The 17,430-nt window shown below is 41.7% G+C and overlaps 1 protein-coding gene across 2 annotated transcripts in view; it reads left to right on the top strand.

Annotated features, from left to right (window-relative positions):
* polr1a (RNA polymerase I subunit A) overlaps positions 1 to 14,129 on the top strand; it is a 167,385-nt gene extending 153,256 nt beyond the window's left edge. The window contains exons 33-35 of one of the 2 annotated variants that reach the window (XM_072256641.1): positions 871 to 988; positions 8,872 to 9,036; positions 13,186 to 14,129. In XM_072256641.1, the coding sequence (XP_072112742.1) occupies positions 871 to 988; positions 8,872 to 9,036; positions 13,186 to 13,286 (384 nt within the window). In that variant the 3' untranslated portion in view covers positions 13,287 to 14,129. The remainder of the gene's footprint in view (positions 1 to 870; positions 989 to 8,871; positions 9,037 to 13,185) is intronic. The other variant, XM_072256642.1, reaches the window with a different exon arrangement.
* The last annotated feature ends 3,301 nt before the right edge of the window (positions 14,130 to 17,430 follow it).

The raw sequence follows: 17,430 nt of genomic DNA, 5'->3' as shown, positions 1-17,430 counted from the left end.
TTAAGGCAGAGATTGGTATGTTCTTGATTGGACATGACATCAAAGGTTACGGGGAGAAGGCCGGGAACTGGGGTTGAGGAGGATGTTAGAGTGAGTTTTTGGGTAGATGATTCACTTACACTTAAATGACTCTGGCCACCAGTCTTCTGTTTGACAAAGTACTGTGGACTGAATTCACAACAATGCATTTCCTAAAAGCTGTAGTTTTGAAGACAGTATTATCTATACTTTATAAATATTAATTTTCCTCTATGTTAGCACGTAAAATACCAAATAAATGTATTGTGGATTTGACTTGCACTCCTAAAGGCTGTGAGTACCAACCCAGACATGTTGGCGTCCGGAGGAAAGGATGAGGTCAGAAGGTGTGATTTTTTTGTATGTAGCTTCAAAGGGAAGCATTGTCTACGCATTGTCTATAACATGGTAAATAGCGATTGCCCTTTGTGTTTAGCATATAAATATTGAGCCCACATTGGGCTAGCAGACCTTTCTACTGAAAGCATCTCCGTCCATATGATGGCTGCTGTACCTTGTTGTGTCGAATTTGAATAAAGAAGCTGCTTTGTATCTACCAGTAACTCTATCCCTCCGGTGATTTCATCCACCCCACAACAGAGGAGACAGGAAAAAAAGGATCAGCCATGATTGAATGGCGGAGCAGACTCAATGGGCCAAATGGCCTAATTCTGCTCCTATGTCTTATGGTCTTACTCCTTTGTCGTGCCACAGCGTTTCTGATTTTGCTGAAAAATCTTGTATAAATAAGAGCAAAATACAATTAGTTAATGTGATTTTTTTTAAAATGTAGTTCTCAAGTTGGGATTCTGTACTTACTGGCTCTGATTTGCTTTGTTTCCTGTGCTTTAGGTCTTGGATCTGAGCCGCTTGTATTCAAATGATATCCACGCTATGGCCAGTACTTATGGTATCGAGGCTGCTCTCAGAGTCATAGAAAAAGAAATCAAAGATGTCTTTGCTGTTTACGGTAACTTTTTTGAAACTTGGTTTTGACTTTCTGCTTTTTGCCAAAGCTGTGGCTCTGCAGTTACCAGGGGCCCTATCTCATCTTGCCCAAACAAATTATGGTCTTACAGAATGGCATTGAAAGGGAAATGGATCAGCCCTGATGAAATGGCTGAGGAGGCCCAGTGGGCTGAATGGCCTCATTCTGCTCCTATGTGTTATGCCCTAAATTTTAATTGTATGTGTGGATATTTTTTAGGATTCAGGAAGAACTAACAAGGCCAACAATTTTAGTAACCTATCCCTATTAGATAAATCTACCGCTGAATCAGTACGGCACAGTAGTATTGAGGTTGCCTTATTGCCTTACAGCACCAGTGAATAGGTTTCAATTCCTCCTTCTGTCTGTAAGGAGTTTGTACATTCTCCCTCTGGGAGCTCCAGTTTCCTCCCACAGTCCAAATAGGTATGGGTTAGTACGTTGTGGGCATGCTAGGTTGGAGCCAGAATAATGGCAACACTTGTGTGCTGCCCGGCACATCCTTTGACTGTGTTGGTTGTTTGGCACAAACAATGCATTTCGCATTCTTATGTTTCAATGTATGTGTAACAAATAAATCGAATCCTTTAATTGCCCTGGTTTGGTAGCTAGTTCAAAAGAATCATTACTCACATGGGAGTAATATAATTGCTAGATCAGAGAAAGGTATCCTCCATAAACACCATTAGTGAACCAGATGGGTTTTTATTACAAATTAATAGACTTCAGTTCTTCATTACTGAGAAATTTTCTTTGCAAATTCTAGATTATTAGCCGAATTTATATTTCTCAAGTTCTATGTGCAATTGAACTCAGTCTGTCATTAATCTACTGCTGTGCCACTACCAATGAGATAGTTTATCCACTGTGCAGTCATCATAATTAACTAACGGGGTAAGGAATCCTTTTACGAGCCCAGACATGTGCAGTCTCCACTTGTATACTCTATATCAGGATGCCTGGATGGCAATGGGCAATTAAAATCATTCTCTGTCACTGGAAAATTTCTTTTGCTGTTTCCGGTCTTCTCTAGGGAGACTATAAAAAGGTTAATGTTACATTCTATAATCTGGGTTGAGACTCACTAAAGCTGTATCGAGCAGTTCCACGCTGGATGATATGTGCGCAAGCTACAGTTGTCAGAGTTAATTGCCACCTTCTTTTGCTTCTGCTCAACTATCTGTTGAAGTGTAGCTTTTAATGGGGTTAATTATTGCACAATAATACTTTTAATTAAATAGATAAAGTTCAAAAAGTTCAAAGTACCTTTATTAAAAAAAGTACATATACTGTATACAGACTTGAGATTTGTCTTCCCACAGTCATGAAACATAGAAGCATCATGGAACCCATTCAACTCAAACACCAAACATGCAAAAAAAAGAACAAATCTTGCGAATGTGTGAAAAACAAAGAATGTAAAACTTTTTTTAGATTAAATTATGAGGACACTCAGTCCTCATTTATTGTCATTTAGTAATGTATGCAGTAAGAAATGATACAATGTTCCTCCAGTATGATATCACAGAAACACAAGACAGACCAAGACTAAAACTGACAAAGACCACATAATTATAACATATAGTTACAACAGTGCAAAGCAATACCGTAATTTGATAAAGAACAGACCATGGGCACGGTAAAAGGAAGTCTCAAACTTCAAACCATAGACTCATGGAAACAATCTAGGAGTGTTCAGTTCATTTCAATTTAATGTCGTTTGTTGCGTGCAGGCTGCAGAGCCAGTCCACCCCAATCACAATGGCACAAAATGGCAAGGGAAGAAAAAGGAGAAACCAGAAACACATCATAACATGGACTACAGAGTTCAGTCCACAAACTGCATCAGTTAAACCTTGCCCAAGACCCAAGGATCAGGCACCACCCTCCGGCAGCTTCAACTGATAGGGGGAGAGAGAGAGACACACTGGTCAAACATGGACATCTTCCTCCAGCAGTGAGCCCATGATCAACTCCGTTTGTTGCCGATCTCACCAGGAGAGAGGGAGACTGGTCACATGCAAGCAGACAGTGCTCTCGTCCTCGTTGATTTCAGTCTTGCTTGGTGCTTTAATTGGTGAGATCGGTGACAGATGGGGTCATTCATGGGCTCGTGCCCCGTCCCTCTTGGCCTCCAAGCTGTGCACACACTGCTTCAAACCTCATTGAACACCCTTGGAGTCAGCAAAGCGTCAGATCTCTCAGTCGGCTCAAAAACACACCACCAAAATGTAAATCACAGGTTCCAATAGTAGCAGTATCATATTTGAAAGAAGTACAGTAGTAGCAAAAGAAGTAGGTTCATGAACTGTCTGAAGGACGTCGCCTTTGGTTGCGTTGTTCGTTGGTGCTGTCTTCCTGATGTAATGCAGTAGTATCTACATCCACCGTTTTTCACAAGTCATTCACTATGCTGTTTACCAGAGTGATCATTGGTGAAAATTAACTTGGAAGACAGTTGTATGATTGCTCTCTGACTGCTAAGATTAGATCATTTAACTCACTGCCATTGAACAAGCTCGCTGCTAACCCATAATGTATGCATTTCTCAGTCCACTTCCTAACTATTAATTTATTTCAGTCATAGAGTCAAACAGATTCGCACTTCGACACAAGCGGCCTTTGCCAACCGAGATTCCTGTCTAAGCTAGCCTTGTTTGCCCATGTTTGTACCATATCCTCTTAAATCTTTCCTATCCGCGTACCTGACCAAGTACCTTTTTTAAATGCTTGTAATATGCCTGCCTCAACCATTTCCTCTGGCAACTTGTTCCATATACTGAAACCTCTCGGGGTGAAAAGCTTATCCCTGAACTTTCTATTAAATCTCTCCCTTCTCACCTTAGACCTAGTTCTTGACTTCCCCAATCCTGGGAAAAGACTGTGAATTGACCCTATTGAAGTCCCTCATGAATTTATATACTTCTGTAGCACCCCTGGCCACCCTCAGGGTCGCTCGGCTCGCTGTCGTCTAGGGAAATAGCCTCGGCCCCGCCAAACTGGATAATTAGTTTGTGTGGATGCTGTGTGATGTACCCCACCCCGCCCAAATAACAGACAATACACCAGATGCAATTAAATGATTTACAGTTTATAGATATTACTGGAACTATATAATTAAGAGAGAATAAAATATAAAAGGAAAATAAAAGGTGCCACACTTATCAAAGTTCAATCTCTTTGTGCCCAAAACCGTTGGAGCTCAAGGACCTTCTTCTTCACCCTGTGACCCCTCGGACCACCTCGACCGGCCGCCTGAGACCAACAACGGTGGTCGACCAGACGCTCCACACAAGTCCGTCTCCGTCTCCTCGCCGAACGCCCTCCTCGGGGTCCGACCCCGTTAGCAGACATCATAGCACATCATCCATCCTCTGTCTCGCTCTCCCGCCTTCTGCCCCAAAACCCCGCGCATACAGTATCTTCAAATACACCAAAACCATAACAATTATCCCAATTGGTTAATAGCACCCTCTTATCACCCTCTAAACCAAAACAAGCTGCTAGCGCAAACTTTCTCAGCATTTAACACAACAAAGCCGCATTCCCCACATTAGCATAACAAAGACACCATTTTAATTAGCCTCCGCAGTAACATAAAAGTCGAAACCCCCTTACACTTCTATAAAATCCTTCTAATTCTCCTACTGTTCAAAGAAAATTTATTATCAAAGTACATATATGTTACCATTTACTATCCTGTGATTTCATTTTCTTGAAGGCATTCATAGTAAATGGAAAGATACACAGTTGAATACACAAATGGATTCATGATTCCATAATCTATACACGACAGAGACAGACAAACACTGCCCTTCTGATTTCCTTTTGAGTATACTCCAGCATGCCCTATACTTATCCAGGAACTTAATTGACATCAGCTGCCTATACCTAATCCATGCCTACATTTTCCTGACCAGAACTTCAATATTCCTCACCACCCAGGGTTCCCTACTCTTACCAGCTTTGCTCTTTGCCCTCTCTTGTCCCCTCTTCCATTGGGCAGAAGATATAAACACCTGAAAGCATTTGTCCCCAGAGACAAGGACAGCTTTTATCCTGCTGTAATAAGACTATTAAATGGTTCCCTAGCGCAGTAAGGTGGACTGCTGACCTCACACTCTACCTCCTTATGATCTGGTACCTTTTTTTTTCACCTGCTCTGCACTTTCTTTAAACACAAGATATTCTGTAGGTGCTGGAAATCCAAAATAACGCACACATAAAATGCAGGGGGAACTCAGCAGGTCAGGCAGCATCTATGGTGAGGAATAAGCAGCTGACATTTCGGGTCCTTTATTAGGACATCTGAATGTTCTCTGTAGATGTTTCACTTTATTCTGCATTATTATTGTTTCATTTGTTTTATCTCAAAGCACTCTGTAGTGATCTGATCTGTATAAATAATGTGCAAGACAAGCTTTTCACTGTATCTTGGTACATGTGACAATAATAGACCAACTCTAACTCCAATTCGGCATAGTGTTCGATTTTGGTCATCCTGCTATCAGAAAGGTCTCATTAAGGTGGAAAGAACGCGGAGGAGATTTATGAGGACTTTGTTGGACCAAGGGACTGAGTTTTAGAGAGAGGTTGGGGAGGCCAGGAGCATAGGAAAATGAGGTGTGATTTTATAAAGGTGCATAAGGGTGAATACACATAGACTTTTTCCTAGGAAGTTAAGAAGTATAAGGCATAGTTTTAAAATAAAGGGGAGTGATTTAATAGGAGCAAATTTTTACCTAGAGGCTGGTCAGTATATGCATTGAGCAACCAGAGGAAGGAGGCTGAGGCAGCTTCAGAAGCAAAAATAAAGACAGTTGGACAGGTTTAGAATGAGATGGGTCAAACGCAGACAAATGGGACTATCATTTGGGACAAAGTGCCTGTGTACATGGTAAATGACTTGGCTGATGCAATTGGTGATGATGCAACTAAGTCACTCTTGCCGATGGACACTGAAACCCCCCCCACCCCCACCCAGTGTATGTTCTTGTAGATTTCAGTGCATCTTTAAAGTGTTACAATATAGCTTTGTTTGTCGCATGTACATAGAAACATAGTGAAAAATGTATTGTTTGTGTCAATGTCCAACATAGTTCAATTGTGTTCTGGGGGCAGCCTACAAGTGTCCCCCAACATATCAGCCCACAACTTAGTAACACTTTTGGAATGTACTTTATACTTTACTGTCACCAAACAATTGGTACTAGAACATACAATCACCATGTACGTGGGAGGAATCCAGAGTACCTGGAGGAAACCCACGTAGTCAAAGAGGGAAGGTGCAAACTTTACAGACCGTGGCGGGAATTGAACCTCTATTGCTAGGACTGTAAAGCGTTGTGCTGACCGCTAACCATCGTGCCGCGTTTGTTCAACCCGAAGGAGCAGTGATTCATCAGCTGTGTGAAGACAGTAGTTAGTAAAGCAGAAGGAGGTTTCCATGCCTGTGTTTCACCTGTTGTTTTGAGACTTTGTGGGGTCTAGCGTTTCTGTTGAGGACTACATCTGCTAACCTCCCCCCACCCCCCCAACATCCTGACACACAAGTACATCCCCACTGATGAACCGGTGACCCAGGAGTTGTGACGGGGGAGCCTCACACTTTCCCTGTAGTATAATCATAGTCACAGTCATATAGCCATAGTCATACTTTATTGATCCCGGGAGAAATTGGTTTTCGTTACAGTTGCACCATAAATAATAAATAGTAATAGAACCATAAATAGTTAAATAGTAATATGTAAATTATGCCAGTACATTATGAAATAAGTCCAGGACCAGCTATTGGCTCAGGGTGTCTGACCCTTCAAGGGAGGAGTTGTAAAGTTTGATGGCCACAGGCAGAAATGACTTCCTATGACGCTCTGTGCTGCATCTCGGTGGAATGAGTCTCTGGCTGAATGTACTCCTGTGCCCACCCAGTACATTATGTAGTGGATGGGAGACATTGACCAAGATGGCATGCAACTTAGACAGCATCCTCTTTTCACACACCACCGTGAGAGAGTCCAGTTCCATCCCCACAACATCACTGGCCTTACAAATGAGTTTGTTGATTCTGTTGGTGTCTGCTACCCTCAGCCTGCTGCCCCAGCACACCACAGCAAACGTGATAGCACTGGCCACCACAGACTCGTAGAATATCCTCAGCATCGTCTGGCAGATGTTAAAGGACCTCAGTCTCCTCAGGAAATAGAGACGGCTCTGACCCTTCTTGTAGACAGCCTCAGTGTTCTTTGACCAGTCCAGTTTATTGTTAATTCGTATCCCTGGGTATTTGTAATCCTCCAACATGTCCACACTGACCCGCTGGATGGAAACAGGGGTCACCGGTACCTTAGCTCTCCTCAGGTCTACCACCAGCTCCTTAGTCTTTTTCACATTAAACTGCAGATAATTCTGCTCACACCATGTGACAAAGTTTCCTACTGTAGCCCTGTACTCAGCCTCATCTCCCTTGCTGATGCATCCAACTATGGCAGAGTCATCCGAAAACTTCTGAAGATGACAAGACTCTGTGCAGTAGTTGAAGTCCGAGATGTAAACGGTGAAGAGAAAGGGAGACAAGACAGTCCCCTGTGGAGCCCCAGTGCTGCTGATCACTCTGTCGGACACACAGTGTTGCAAGCACACGTACTGTGGTCTGCCAGTCAGGTAATCAACAATCCATGATACCAGGAGAGCATCCACCTGCATCGCTGTCAGCTTCTCCCCCAGCAGAGCAGGGCGGATGGTGTTGAACACACTGGAGAAGTCAAAAAACATGACCCTCACAGTGTTCGCTGGCTTGTCCTTATCAAGTGTGTCTGGACCTTATCGGTAAGTGCGAGAGGGTCCTTCCAATTTAAGCACCAGTCCCCAGAAATTTCCTGTACAGCATTGCTAGTTTAACTTTTCAGATTTCACAAAATTGAATTAATTGAAGCTTATGTACTGGAAAGAATCCATTTACCCGTTTGTGTATCTGGAAGTCGAAGAAGAACCATTTCAGCAATCCCACTTTCCAGACTGTCAGCAGGGACAGCAGTACCCTGGCGGCTCTGGAACCTGCTCCAACATTCATATTATTCTGTCTTATCCACTTCCCTGCCTAATTCCCTCAGTATCCAAAAGCCTATCAACCTCAATCTTGAGAAACAAAAATTTTTTAAAAACTTAACATTCATAAGCATAGATCCCCAAGGTTCATAACTTTCTTACTAAGGAAATTATGTTGTATCCAAATCCAAGTCATTTAATGACTTTGCAACTTGTGTTCTCAATATTTGCAGTTTGACTTCTCTTACACATTGGCTAATTGTAAGTCTTTGTGGGTAGTTTTTCATGGATTTATTTGTTCTATTGTAAATACCCACAAGAAAATGAATCTCAGGGTAGTATATGGTGATGTATTTTGCCAATAAATCTACTTTGAAGTGATGTGTGCATGGGCTGAGATTATGCCTTTTTTTGGTTCTTATAACTGTGCACCCTGAAGCAGCTTCTCAGCAAGTCCTATTCAGGAGCTTTGTTAGTTTTGGCGCTGTAGCTGCACATAAGCATACCTGCAGGTGACCACTGTTGTCATTCTTCCTCTGCAAATGCAGAGTTCCTGTGGTGCAGAGATCTAAACATGTCTGTTCACAGGAAATGTTGTCTAAGTGCAATTGAAACAATGACTTGAGTATGTTGGAACTCAGGCCAATTTATTGGTCAAATCTAAGTAACTAAAAATAATTCTCTTATACAATGGTGCAATTCCATACTGCAGTCACATGCTGCTGCCTTTCCTTGGTGATTTTTTAATATCAAAAGAACCTTCATATCATTGATCGTGTTCTGTTCCTTTGAATGGAATCACATGTCTTGATCTTGCACAGGTATCCAAGTGGACCCTCGACACCTTTCCCTTGTGGCGGACTACATGTGTTTTGACGGATCATACAAGCCATTTAACCGCATTGGCATTCAGTCAAGCTCCTCGCCCCTTCAGCAGATGACTTTTGAAACCAGCTACAAGTTCTTGAAACAAGCAACTATGCTAGGTAAGATGGTTATGAAGCTGAGGCCATGATCTTGACAGGCTTCATGGACACAAGATGCCATAATAGCCTGTTGTTGCTGCTGTTTCTTGTTTCATTGTGAGGTGGTATTTTTTAATTAAGGAAGTAAAATTTGAAGTGGTTTAAAATAGTTGTAAAATGCATTTTGACAATTGTGTCTTTTTCATTTCTGTCTGAGAAATCTGAATGGCTTTTTATCAAAGTGAAACAAGACTGTAGTTTAAATACTTAAAAGACAATTCATCCTTCGGTTGATCGATGGAGTAAGGAACTGGACAGCTTTAGGTGCTAGTTGGCAGTTTTCAATAATGTGAAGAGATGGAGGAGAAAAGCTTTGCAGGAAATAAGCAAGAAATTACATGACCACAGTCCACACTTTAGCTCTTGCAAAGTATTTAACATCTCATGTCAGCAAAACAGCTGCAGTTACAAGTCAGGCAGCTGAAGCCACTTGGAACAACAGAGTGTAATCACATTCTCTTGGTCATTGTCTACATAGACTCAATACTTAGAATCAGAATCAGGTTTATTAGCACTGATGCATGTGGTGAATTTTTTTTGTTTTGCAGCAACAATACAATGCAAGGCATAACAAGTTACAATAATATGTCACAATAGGAAATATTAAAATAAATTGTGCAAAAAGGTGAGATGGAATTCATGGACAGTTCAGAAATCTGATGATGGATTTGTTGTCTTTTGCTCATTGATTGTCCATCCTGTAGGATACGGTCTTTCATTGATCTGTCCCACCAAAGGGTTTTGGCCCGAAACATTGACTGTACTCTTTTCCATAGATGCTACCTGGCCGGCTGAGTTCCTCCAGTATTTTGGGTGTTGCTCAGATTTCCAGCATCTGCAGATTTTCTCTTGTTTTTCATAGATTTTATTATGTTTCTTGGATTTATTGAATATGCCCACAAGAAAACGAATCTCAGAGTGTATGTGGTGACATACATGTACTTTGATAATAAATTTACTTTGAACTGTGGAATTGGAACTATTCTCTGGTTTATTATTCCAATTCTCTGAATCATTAGTGTTGTAAATTAATTGCTACTCTCTATACTAATTTTATGAAGTGTGGGCCTTGTTGGCAAGGCTGCTACTTACTGCTCGTCTTACTAGTCCTCTAATCATTATTAACCCATGTCATGAACAAACAATTTAGGGTTTTTTTGGTGTAATTATCAGGGGATAGAATAGTGTCTGGGCCACAGATCAAGCCTCTTCAAGCCACGAGTTGAGACTGACTAATCAAAGAGCTGTATCTCCGACATTCCATATCAGCTGAAGCACAATTCAGTACTGTAAGCAGTTAGCGCAGTTGCTTTACAATGCTAGCATTCACTGATTTGATTTGATTCCTGTCGCTGCCTGTAAAGATTTTGTACATTCTCCCCATGACCAAGTGACTTTCCTCTGCGTGCTCCAGTTTCAAAAAGACGTACAAGTTAGCTTTGGTAAGTTGTGGGCATGCTATGTTGGTGACACTCGTGGGCTGCCCCCCAGCACAATTCTCACTGGTTTGATTTGATACAAACAATGCTTTACACTGTATGTTTCAATGTAAATGTGACAAATAAAATTAACCTCTCTTTTTAAAAAAAAAAGCACTTTGCCCCTCAGCTTTCTGCTCCAGACCTGTGAACTACCATCTTATATGAGTGAGTGAGTAAGAGAGAAAAGAAAAAAGGGGCGGTGATTGGATCAATATTGGAATAGAATGATGGAACAACTTTCAGTCATCCCTGTGAGCTGTGGGTCAAACCATTTAATTGCTTCCACCGTCCATGTTTTAGGGAGTGACTGTAGTTCTTGAGCTGGTAGAAAATACTGAAATTTAAAAGAAATTTTGAAAGTGACTGTCCACTTGGAAGGATTGGATTTTCAGTGAGAGTTTTTTTTCAATGATATTTCCCTAAATATTTTATTGAAGGTGAGAGAGCTGTATATAACTTGCAACTGAGCACGGCAGCTTGAGTGTGGATAATACTAAGCACTTTCCATGTCAAGTGTGGGATTAGAAATGTGGCTCAGTTCCACCAACGGTTCAGTGAACAAATCATTTTCATGACTAGTTTGTTTCCTTTATAAGGAGTGCCCCTTGTTGTCAAGACTACCATGTTATTGTTAATCATAAAAGCCCTTAATTGTAAAAGCACAAGAGATTATGCAGATGGAAATCCAGAGTAACACATACAAAATGATGTAGGAACTCAGCAGGTTGGACAGTATCTATGGAGAGGAATAAAGAGTCTATGTTTCGGCTTGAAACGCTTCATGAGTCCTAATGAAGGGTCTCAGCCCAAAACATTGACTCTTAATTCCTCTCTATAGATGTTGCCTGAGCTGCTGACTTCGAGCATTTAGTGTGCTTTAATATTATACCAAAGTGAGCTACAGTGGTATGCAAAAGTTTGGGCACCCCTGGTCAAAACTTCTGTTACTGTGAATAGCTAAATGAGTAAAAGATGACCTGATTTCCAAAAGGCATAAAGTGAAAGATGACACATTTCTTTAATATTTTAAGCAAGATTATTTTTTTATTTCCATCTTTTCAGTTTCAAAATAACAAAAAAAGGAAAGGGGCCCGAAGCAAAAGTTTGGGCACCCTGCATGATCAGTACTTAGTAACACCCCCTTTGGCGAGTATCACAGCTTGTAAACACTTTCTGTAGCCAGCTAAGAGATTTTCAATTCTTGTTTGGGGGATTTTTGCCCATTCTTTCTTGCAAAAGGCTTCTAGTTCTGTGAGATTCTTGGGCCGTCTTGCATGCACTGCTCTTTTGAGGTCTATCCACAGATTCTCGATGATGTTTAGGTCAGGGGACTGTGAGGGCCATGGCAAAACCTTCAGCTTGCGCCTCTTGAGGTAGTCCATTGTGGATTTTCAGGTATGTTTAGGATCATTATCCTGTTGTAGAACCCATCCTCTTTTCATGTTCAGCTTTTTTACAGACAGTGTGATGTTTGCTTCCAGAATTTGCTGGTATTTAATTGAATTCATTCTTCCCTCTACCAGTGAAATGTTCCCCGTGCCACTGGCTGCAACACAAGCCCAGAGCATGATCAGTCCACCCCCGTGCTTAACAGTTGGAGAGGGGTTCTTTTCATGAAATTCTGCGCCCTTTTTTCTCCAAACATACCTTTGCTCATTGCGGCCAAAAAGTTCTATTTTAACTTCATCAGTCCACAGGACTTGTTTCTAAGATGCATCAGGCTTGTTTAGATGTTCCTTTGTAAACTTCTGACACTGAATTTTGTGGTGAGGGCACAGGAAAGGTTTTCTTCTAATGACTCTTCCATGAAGGTCATATTTGTGCAGGTGTCGCTGCACAGTAGAACAGTTCACCACCACTCCAGAGTCTGCTAAATCTTCCTGAGTCTTTTGCAGTCAAAGGGGGACGTTGATTTGCCTTTCTAGCAATCCTACGAGCAGTTCTCTCGGAAAGTTTTCTTGGTCTTTCAGACCTCAACTTGACCTCCACCGGTTCTGTTAACTGCCATTTCTTAATTATATTACAAACTGAGAAAACGGCTACCTGAAAACACTTTGCTATCTTCTTATAGCCTTCTCCTGCTTTGTGGGCATAATTTATTTTAAATTTCAGAGTGCTAGGCAGCCACCTAGAGGAGCCCATGGCTGCTGATTGTTGGGACAAGGTTTGAGGAGTCAGGGTATTTATAATGCTTTGAAATTTGCTTCATCTGGCCTTTCCTAACGATGACTGTGAACAAGCCATAGCCCTAACAAGCTAATTAAGGTCTGAGACTGTGGTAAAAGTTATCTGAGAACTCAAATCTCTCGGGGTGCCCAAGCTTTTGCATACTGCTCCTTTCCTTTTTTCTCCACTCTGAAATTGTACAAAACAAAAATAATACCCTAATTTTGCTTAAAATGTTGAAAAGAACGTTTCATAACTTTATGACTTTTTGAGTTCATCTTCTACTCACTTAACTATTCACAGTAACAGAAATTTTGACTAGGTGTGTTCAAACTTTTGCATGCCACTGTACCTGCATCTGGACAAGCTGGTTGTACTTTAAGAAGTAACAGTAAATAAGCTGCCGACTTCGACATCCTTATCTATTAAATTGTGTTTCTTTGCCTATCTCTCTTTCTTTTAGGCTCTCATGATGAACTGAAGTCTCCATCAGCCTGCCTGGTGGTAGGGAAAGTGGTCCGTGGTGGGACGGGGCTTTTCGATTTGAAGCAGCCTCTTAAGTGATCCCTCATCCGATGAGAGACTTTCTTCTTGGAAGTGGAAACAAGAAACGTGCTCTGAATATATTTATGGTCAGACACAGCGTCAAAGGAGACAGATGCTCAAAAGCTGTTGTTTGCTGCTTTAAGCAATTTGCTAATGATAGAGGGAAGAGAGAAGATAACCACTAGCTCCACAGGCAGGAAATGTGAATGGAGTGCAACAAAGGAGAACTGTCAGTGATCAAAGGTGGTAATGGAAAAACGGAGGAGTTTGAAAGGAGAGTCAGCTGCTTTGTTTCATTGCTGCGTGGGGAAGTGGTAACTCTTCTGCCTGGGGCAGCCACTTGAATGAAGTTCTACATAGCATCAAGAAAGGCAATAAAAATGGATTGAAATTATTTCTGCAGTGGAAGTGTTATTGCGGAGCTGTCTGCATGTCTGTACCACAGGATATGCACTTATTTAGTAGCCACTGTTGAACCAGTTGGAGAAATTGAACACATGGAGCAGCATGGTGGTGTAATGGTTATTGTAATGCTATGAGAGCGCCAGCAACCTAGGCTCGATCCCGCCACTCTGCAGGGAGCTTGCATGTTCTCCCTGTGACCACGTGTTTCCTCCAGGTGCTCCCGTTTCCTCCCACTTTCCAAAGACGTATGAGTTAGTAGATTAACTGGTCACGTAGGTGTAATTGGGTGATGTGAGCTCATTGTGCCATAAGTGCCTCTTACCATACTGTATCTCTGAATTAAAAAAAAATGTTTTTCTTTTACCACGATTTTGACAGCACTGTACTCGAGTCATTGCCTCCGGCTAAATACTATCCACTGAGTATCACCATTGCATTTCTGGGTCTATATAACAACACCCAAGTCTTAACATAAGTATGCATGATAATCCATATAATGTGATTGTGAAAATGAACACGTTGTTTGTGCTAGATGGTGAAAACTATTTCATTATCAGACCAGGCTGAAACTTGGGTACGAACTCCAATCATGTAAGATCAAATTTCCACCAGAGAAATGTTAAAACATCTGTGTGAAATTGACATTTTAGTTTCTTACATAGAAAATAGGAAAATATCCAAGTTGGAATAGGACTATGCACTCACTGGCAGCTTCATTCGGCACAGGAGTGGAACCCACTGTGGTCTTCTGCTGCTGTAGCCCATCCACTTTGAGGTTCAACGTGATCTGTGTTCAGAGGTGCTCTTCTGAACACCACTGCTGTAGTACCATGTGGTTATTTGAGTTATTGTCACTTGTCAGGTTGAACCAGTCTGGCAATCCTCCTCTGACCTCTCTTATTAACAAGGCATCTTCACCCACAGAACTGCCGCTCACTACATTTTTGTTTGTTTGCTTTTCACACCATTTTCTACATGCTCTACAGGTTCTTGGGCATGAATATTCCAGAAAATCAGCAGTTTCAGAGATAGTCAAAGCACCCCATCTGTCAGCAACAATCATTCCATGGTCAAAGTCACTTAGATAACATTTCTTCACCATTCTGATGTTTGGGCTGAACAACAGCTGAACCTCTTGACCGTGTCTGCATGCTTTTATGCATTGAGTTGCTACTACCTGATTGGCTGATTAGATATTTGCATTAATGAGCAGATGTACCTAATAAAGTGGCCACTGAGTGTAAATGAGTTGGAGTCTGTTGAATAGTTAGTATAGTCCAAGTGTTTTTTGTGTTCCTTTTTGGAGATAAGAATGAGCTATTTAGCTTCTCTGGTGGCGCATGGCCAAGTGGTTAGGGCGTTGGACTAGCGATCTGAATGTCGTGGGTTTGCGCCTCGTCCGAGGCAGCATGTGTGTCCTTGAGCAAGGCACTTAACCACACAATGCTCCAGTTTACCCAGCTGAGAATGGGTACCAGCAGAAATGCTGGGGGTTAACCTCGTGATGGACTGGCATCCTATCCGGGGGGGGGGCCTGTCTCGTATTCTCAAGCCTGGTTTATACTTCTGCGTCAAATGTACGCCGTAGGGTGACGTGCACCTCCCCAAAAAAGTAACTCACGCGTCGTGGTGATGCAGACCACAACAACTGTGATTGGTCAGCTTGGTAGCATCGTATTTCCTCGTACGCATTTCCGGTTGCTTTTCTCCTCCATGTCTGTACACTGATGCGAAATAAATGGTTGGAGACGATGAACCAAATTATCAAATCTTCCTGCCGACATCCGAAAATATTTGAAATGCATTTCCTCGTTCACGTCTCTCATGAAGAAACTCAACACAGTGGTATTTACCTTCATTTTGTCAAAGTTGATGATCTTGTCGTTAGAACTGAAAAATAAGCTGCTTCCTCTCCGTAGATGCTGCCTAACCTGCTGATTATTTCCAATAAATTTTTTAAATTCTGTAAATGAAATTGCTCATAGTCTTGGAAGTTGCAATTGTCTTGGCATCTGCAGCCTCCAGGGAGAAGTTTCAGTTTAAAATTGCCTAATCTAATCTGCAGATTGTGCCAGGTTTGAGATTTCAACTTCCCCAATCCTGAACCGGATGATGGGCCTCTGTCTACTCCATCAACAAACACCTTCTGTAACCTTGGATATCTCTTTTTCACAACCTAACCTTGTAAAATCTAAAAATTACAAGACCAGTCAACGTGACTTGCCCTTAATTTACCTCTTAACATATGCTAAATGGCCATGGCACTTTTCCAAACCAGTGTAGTTCATAGGTTGATGTCTAAAATGATGTGGTTCTCTATGGGATGTCCCACTTAAACTCTATGCACCTAAAACATGACCTTCTGTCTTGGTATTTCTTGAGAATAAGGCAAGCACCTCCATTTTTTTCTAGTTTACCTTTTCTACCTGTATCTTGTTATCTTAATCAAATAGTTCCTTTTGGGGACGCAGATGTCTGCAGATACCAAAATTTGGAGCAATACACATTGTCTGAGAAAGTCAGTGGCTCGGGCAGCATCATAGACCTGCTGAGTTCCTCTGACATTTCATGTGTTGTGTAAGTACTTGTTTGTTGAATCCCAAGTAAGAGACCTTACCTTGCCCCATAGTGAACTCCCAAACTGTGAAGTTTTGGCAACTGTAGAGGATGGTAGAAAATTAATGATACATAAAAAGACCATTTTGATTCATCATGTCCATGGCAATCGAAAAATGCCACCCCAGCACAATATTATTTTCCAGTGAATCCCTTACTCACTCTTCCTTCAGTTAGTCCTGACGAAGGGTCTCGGCCTGAAATGTCAACTGCACCTCTTCCTACAGATGCTGCCTGGCCTGCTGCGTTCACCAGCAACTTTGATGTGTGTTGCTTGAATTTCCAGCATCTGCAGAATTCCTGTTGTTATTATTTTTCAGGGCCTGGTTTGAGCTCAGCAAGTTGTTGCTCTTCAAGTACACATCTAAGTCCTGTTTAGAACTAGTGAGGGTTTGTACCAGCTTTTTGAAGAAAAAATCCCACACTTAAAGTGAAAAGATTTCTCGCCATCTTCCAGCTACCCTTTAAAAATATGCCCACTTACTTGTGACCCCTTTTATTTCAATTATAATTTTATCTAGTGCCTCGTATTTTGTACATCTCGATTAAGTCTCCCCTCAGCCTCCTCTGTTGCTTAACTTTAACATACCAAATCCTTCCTGATTAGTTCCAAGGGCTTAGATGGGGCAGAGTTTGTTAAGTGTGTCCAGGACAGATTCCTGTCACAGTATGGGGGAATGCCATACTAGATATAGTACTAGGTAATGAACCGGGTCAGGTCACAGATCTTTCAGTGGGTGAGCATCTGGGGGACAGTGACCACCGCTCCCTGGCCTTTAGCATTATCATGGAAAAGGACAGAATCAGAGAGGACAGGAAAATTTTTAATTGGGGAAGGGCAAATTATGAGGCTATAAGGCTAGAACTTGCAGGTGTGAATTGGGATGATGTTTTTGCAGGGAAATGTACTATGGACCTGTGGTCAATGTTTAGAAATCTCTTGCAGGATGTTAGGGATAAATTTGTCCTGGTGAGGAAGGTAAAGAATGGTAGGGTGAAGGAACCATGGGTGACAAGTGAGGTGGAAAATCTAGTCAGGTGGAAGAAGGCAGCATACATGAGGTTTAGGAAGCAAGGATCATATGGGTCTATTGAGGAATATAGGGAAGCAAGAAAGGAGCTTAAGAAGAGGCTGAGAAGA

The sequence above is a fragment of the Mobula birostris genome, chromosome 4 (assembly GCF_030028105.1).
Source record: "Mobula birostris isolate sMobBir1 chromosome 4, sMobBir1.hap1, whole genome shotgun sequence".
NCBI lineage: Eukaryota > Metazoa > Chordata > Chondrichthyes > Myliobatiformes > Myliobatidae > Mobula > Mobula birostris.
The sequence above is the reverse complement of the archived record's forward strand: the minus strand, read 5'-3'. Positions and strand labels throughout refer to the sequence as shown.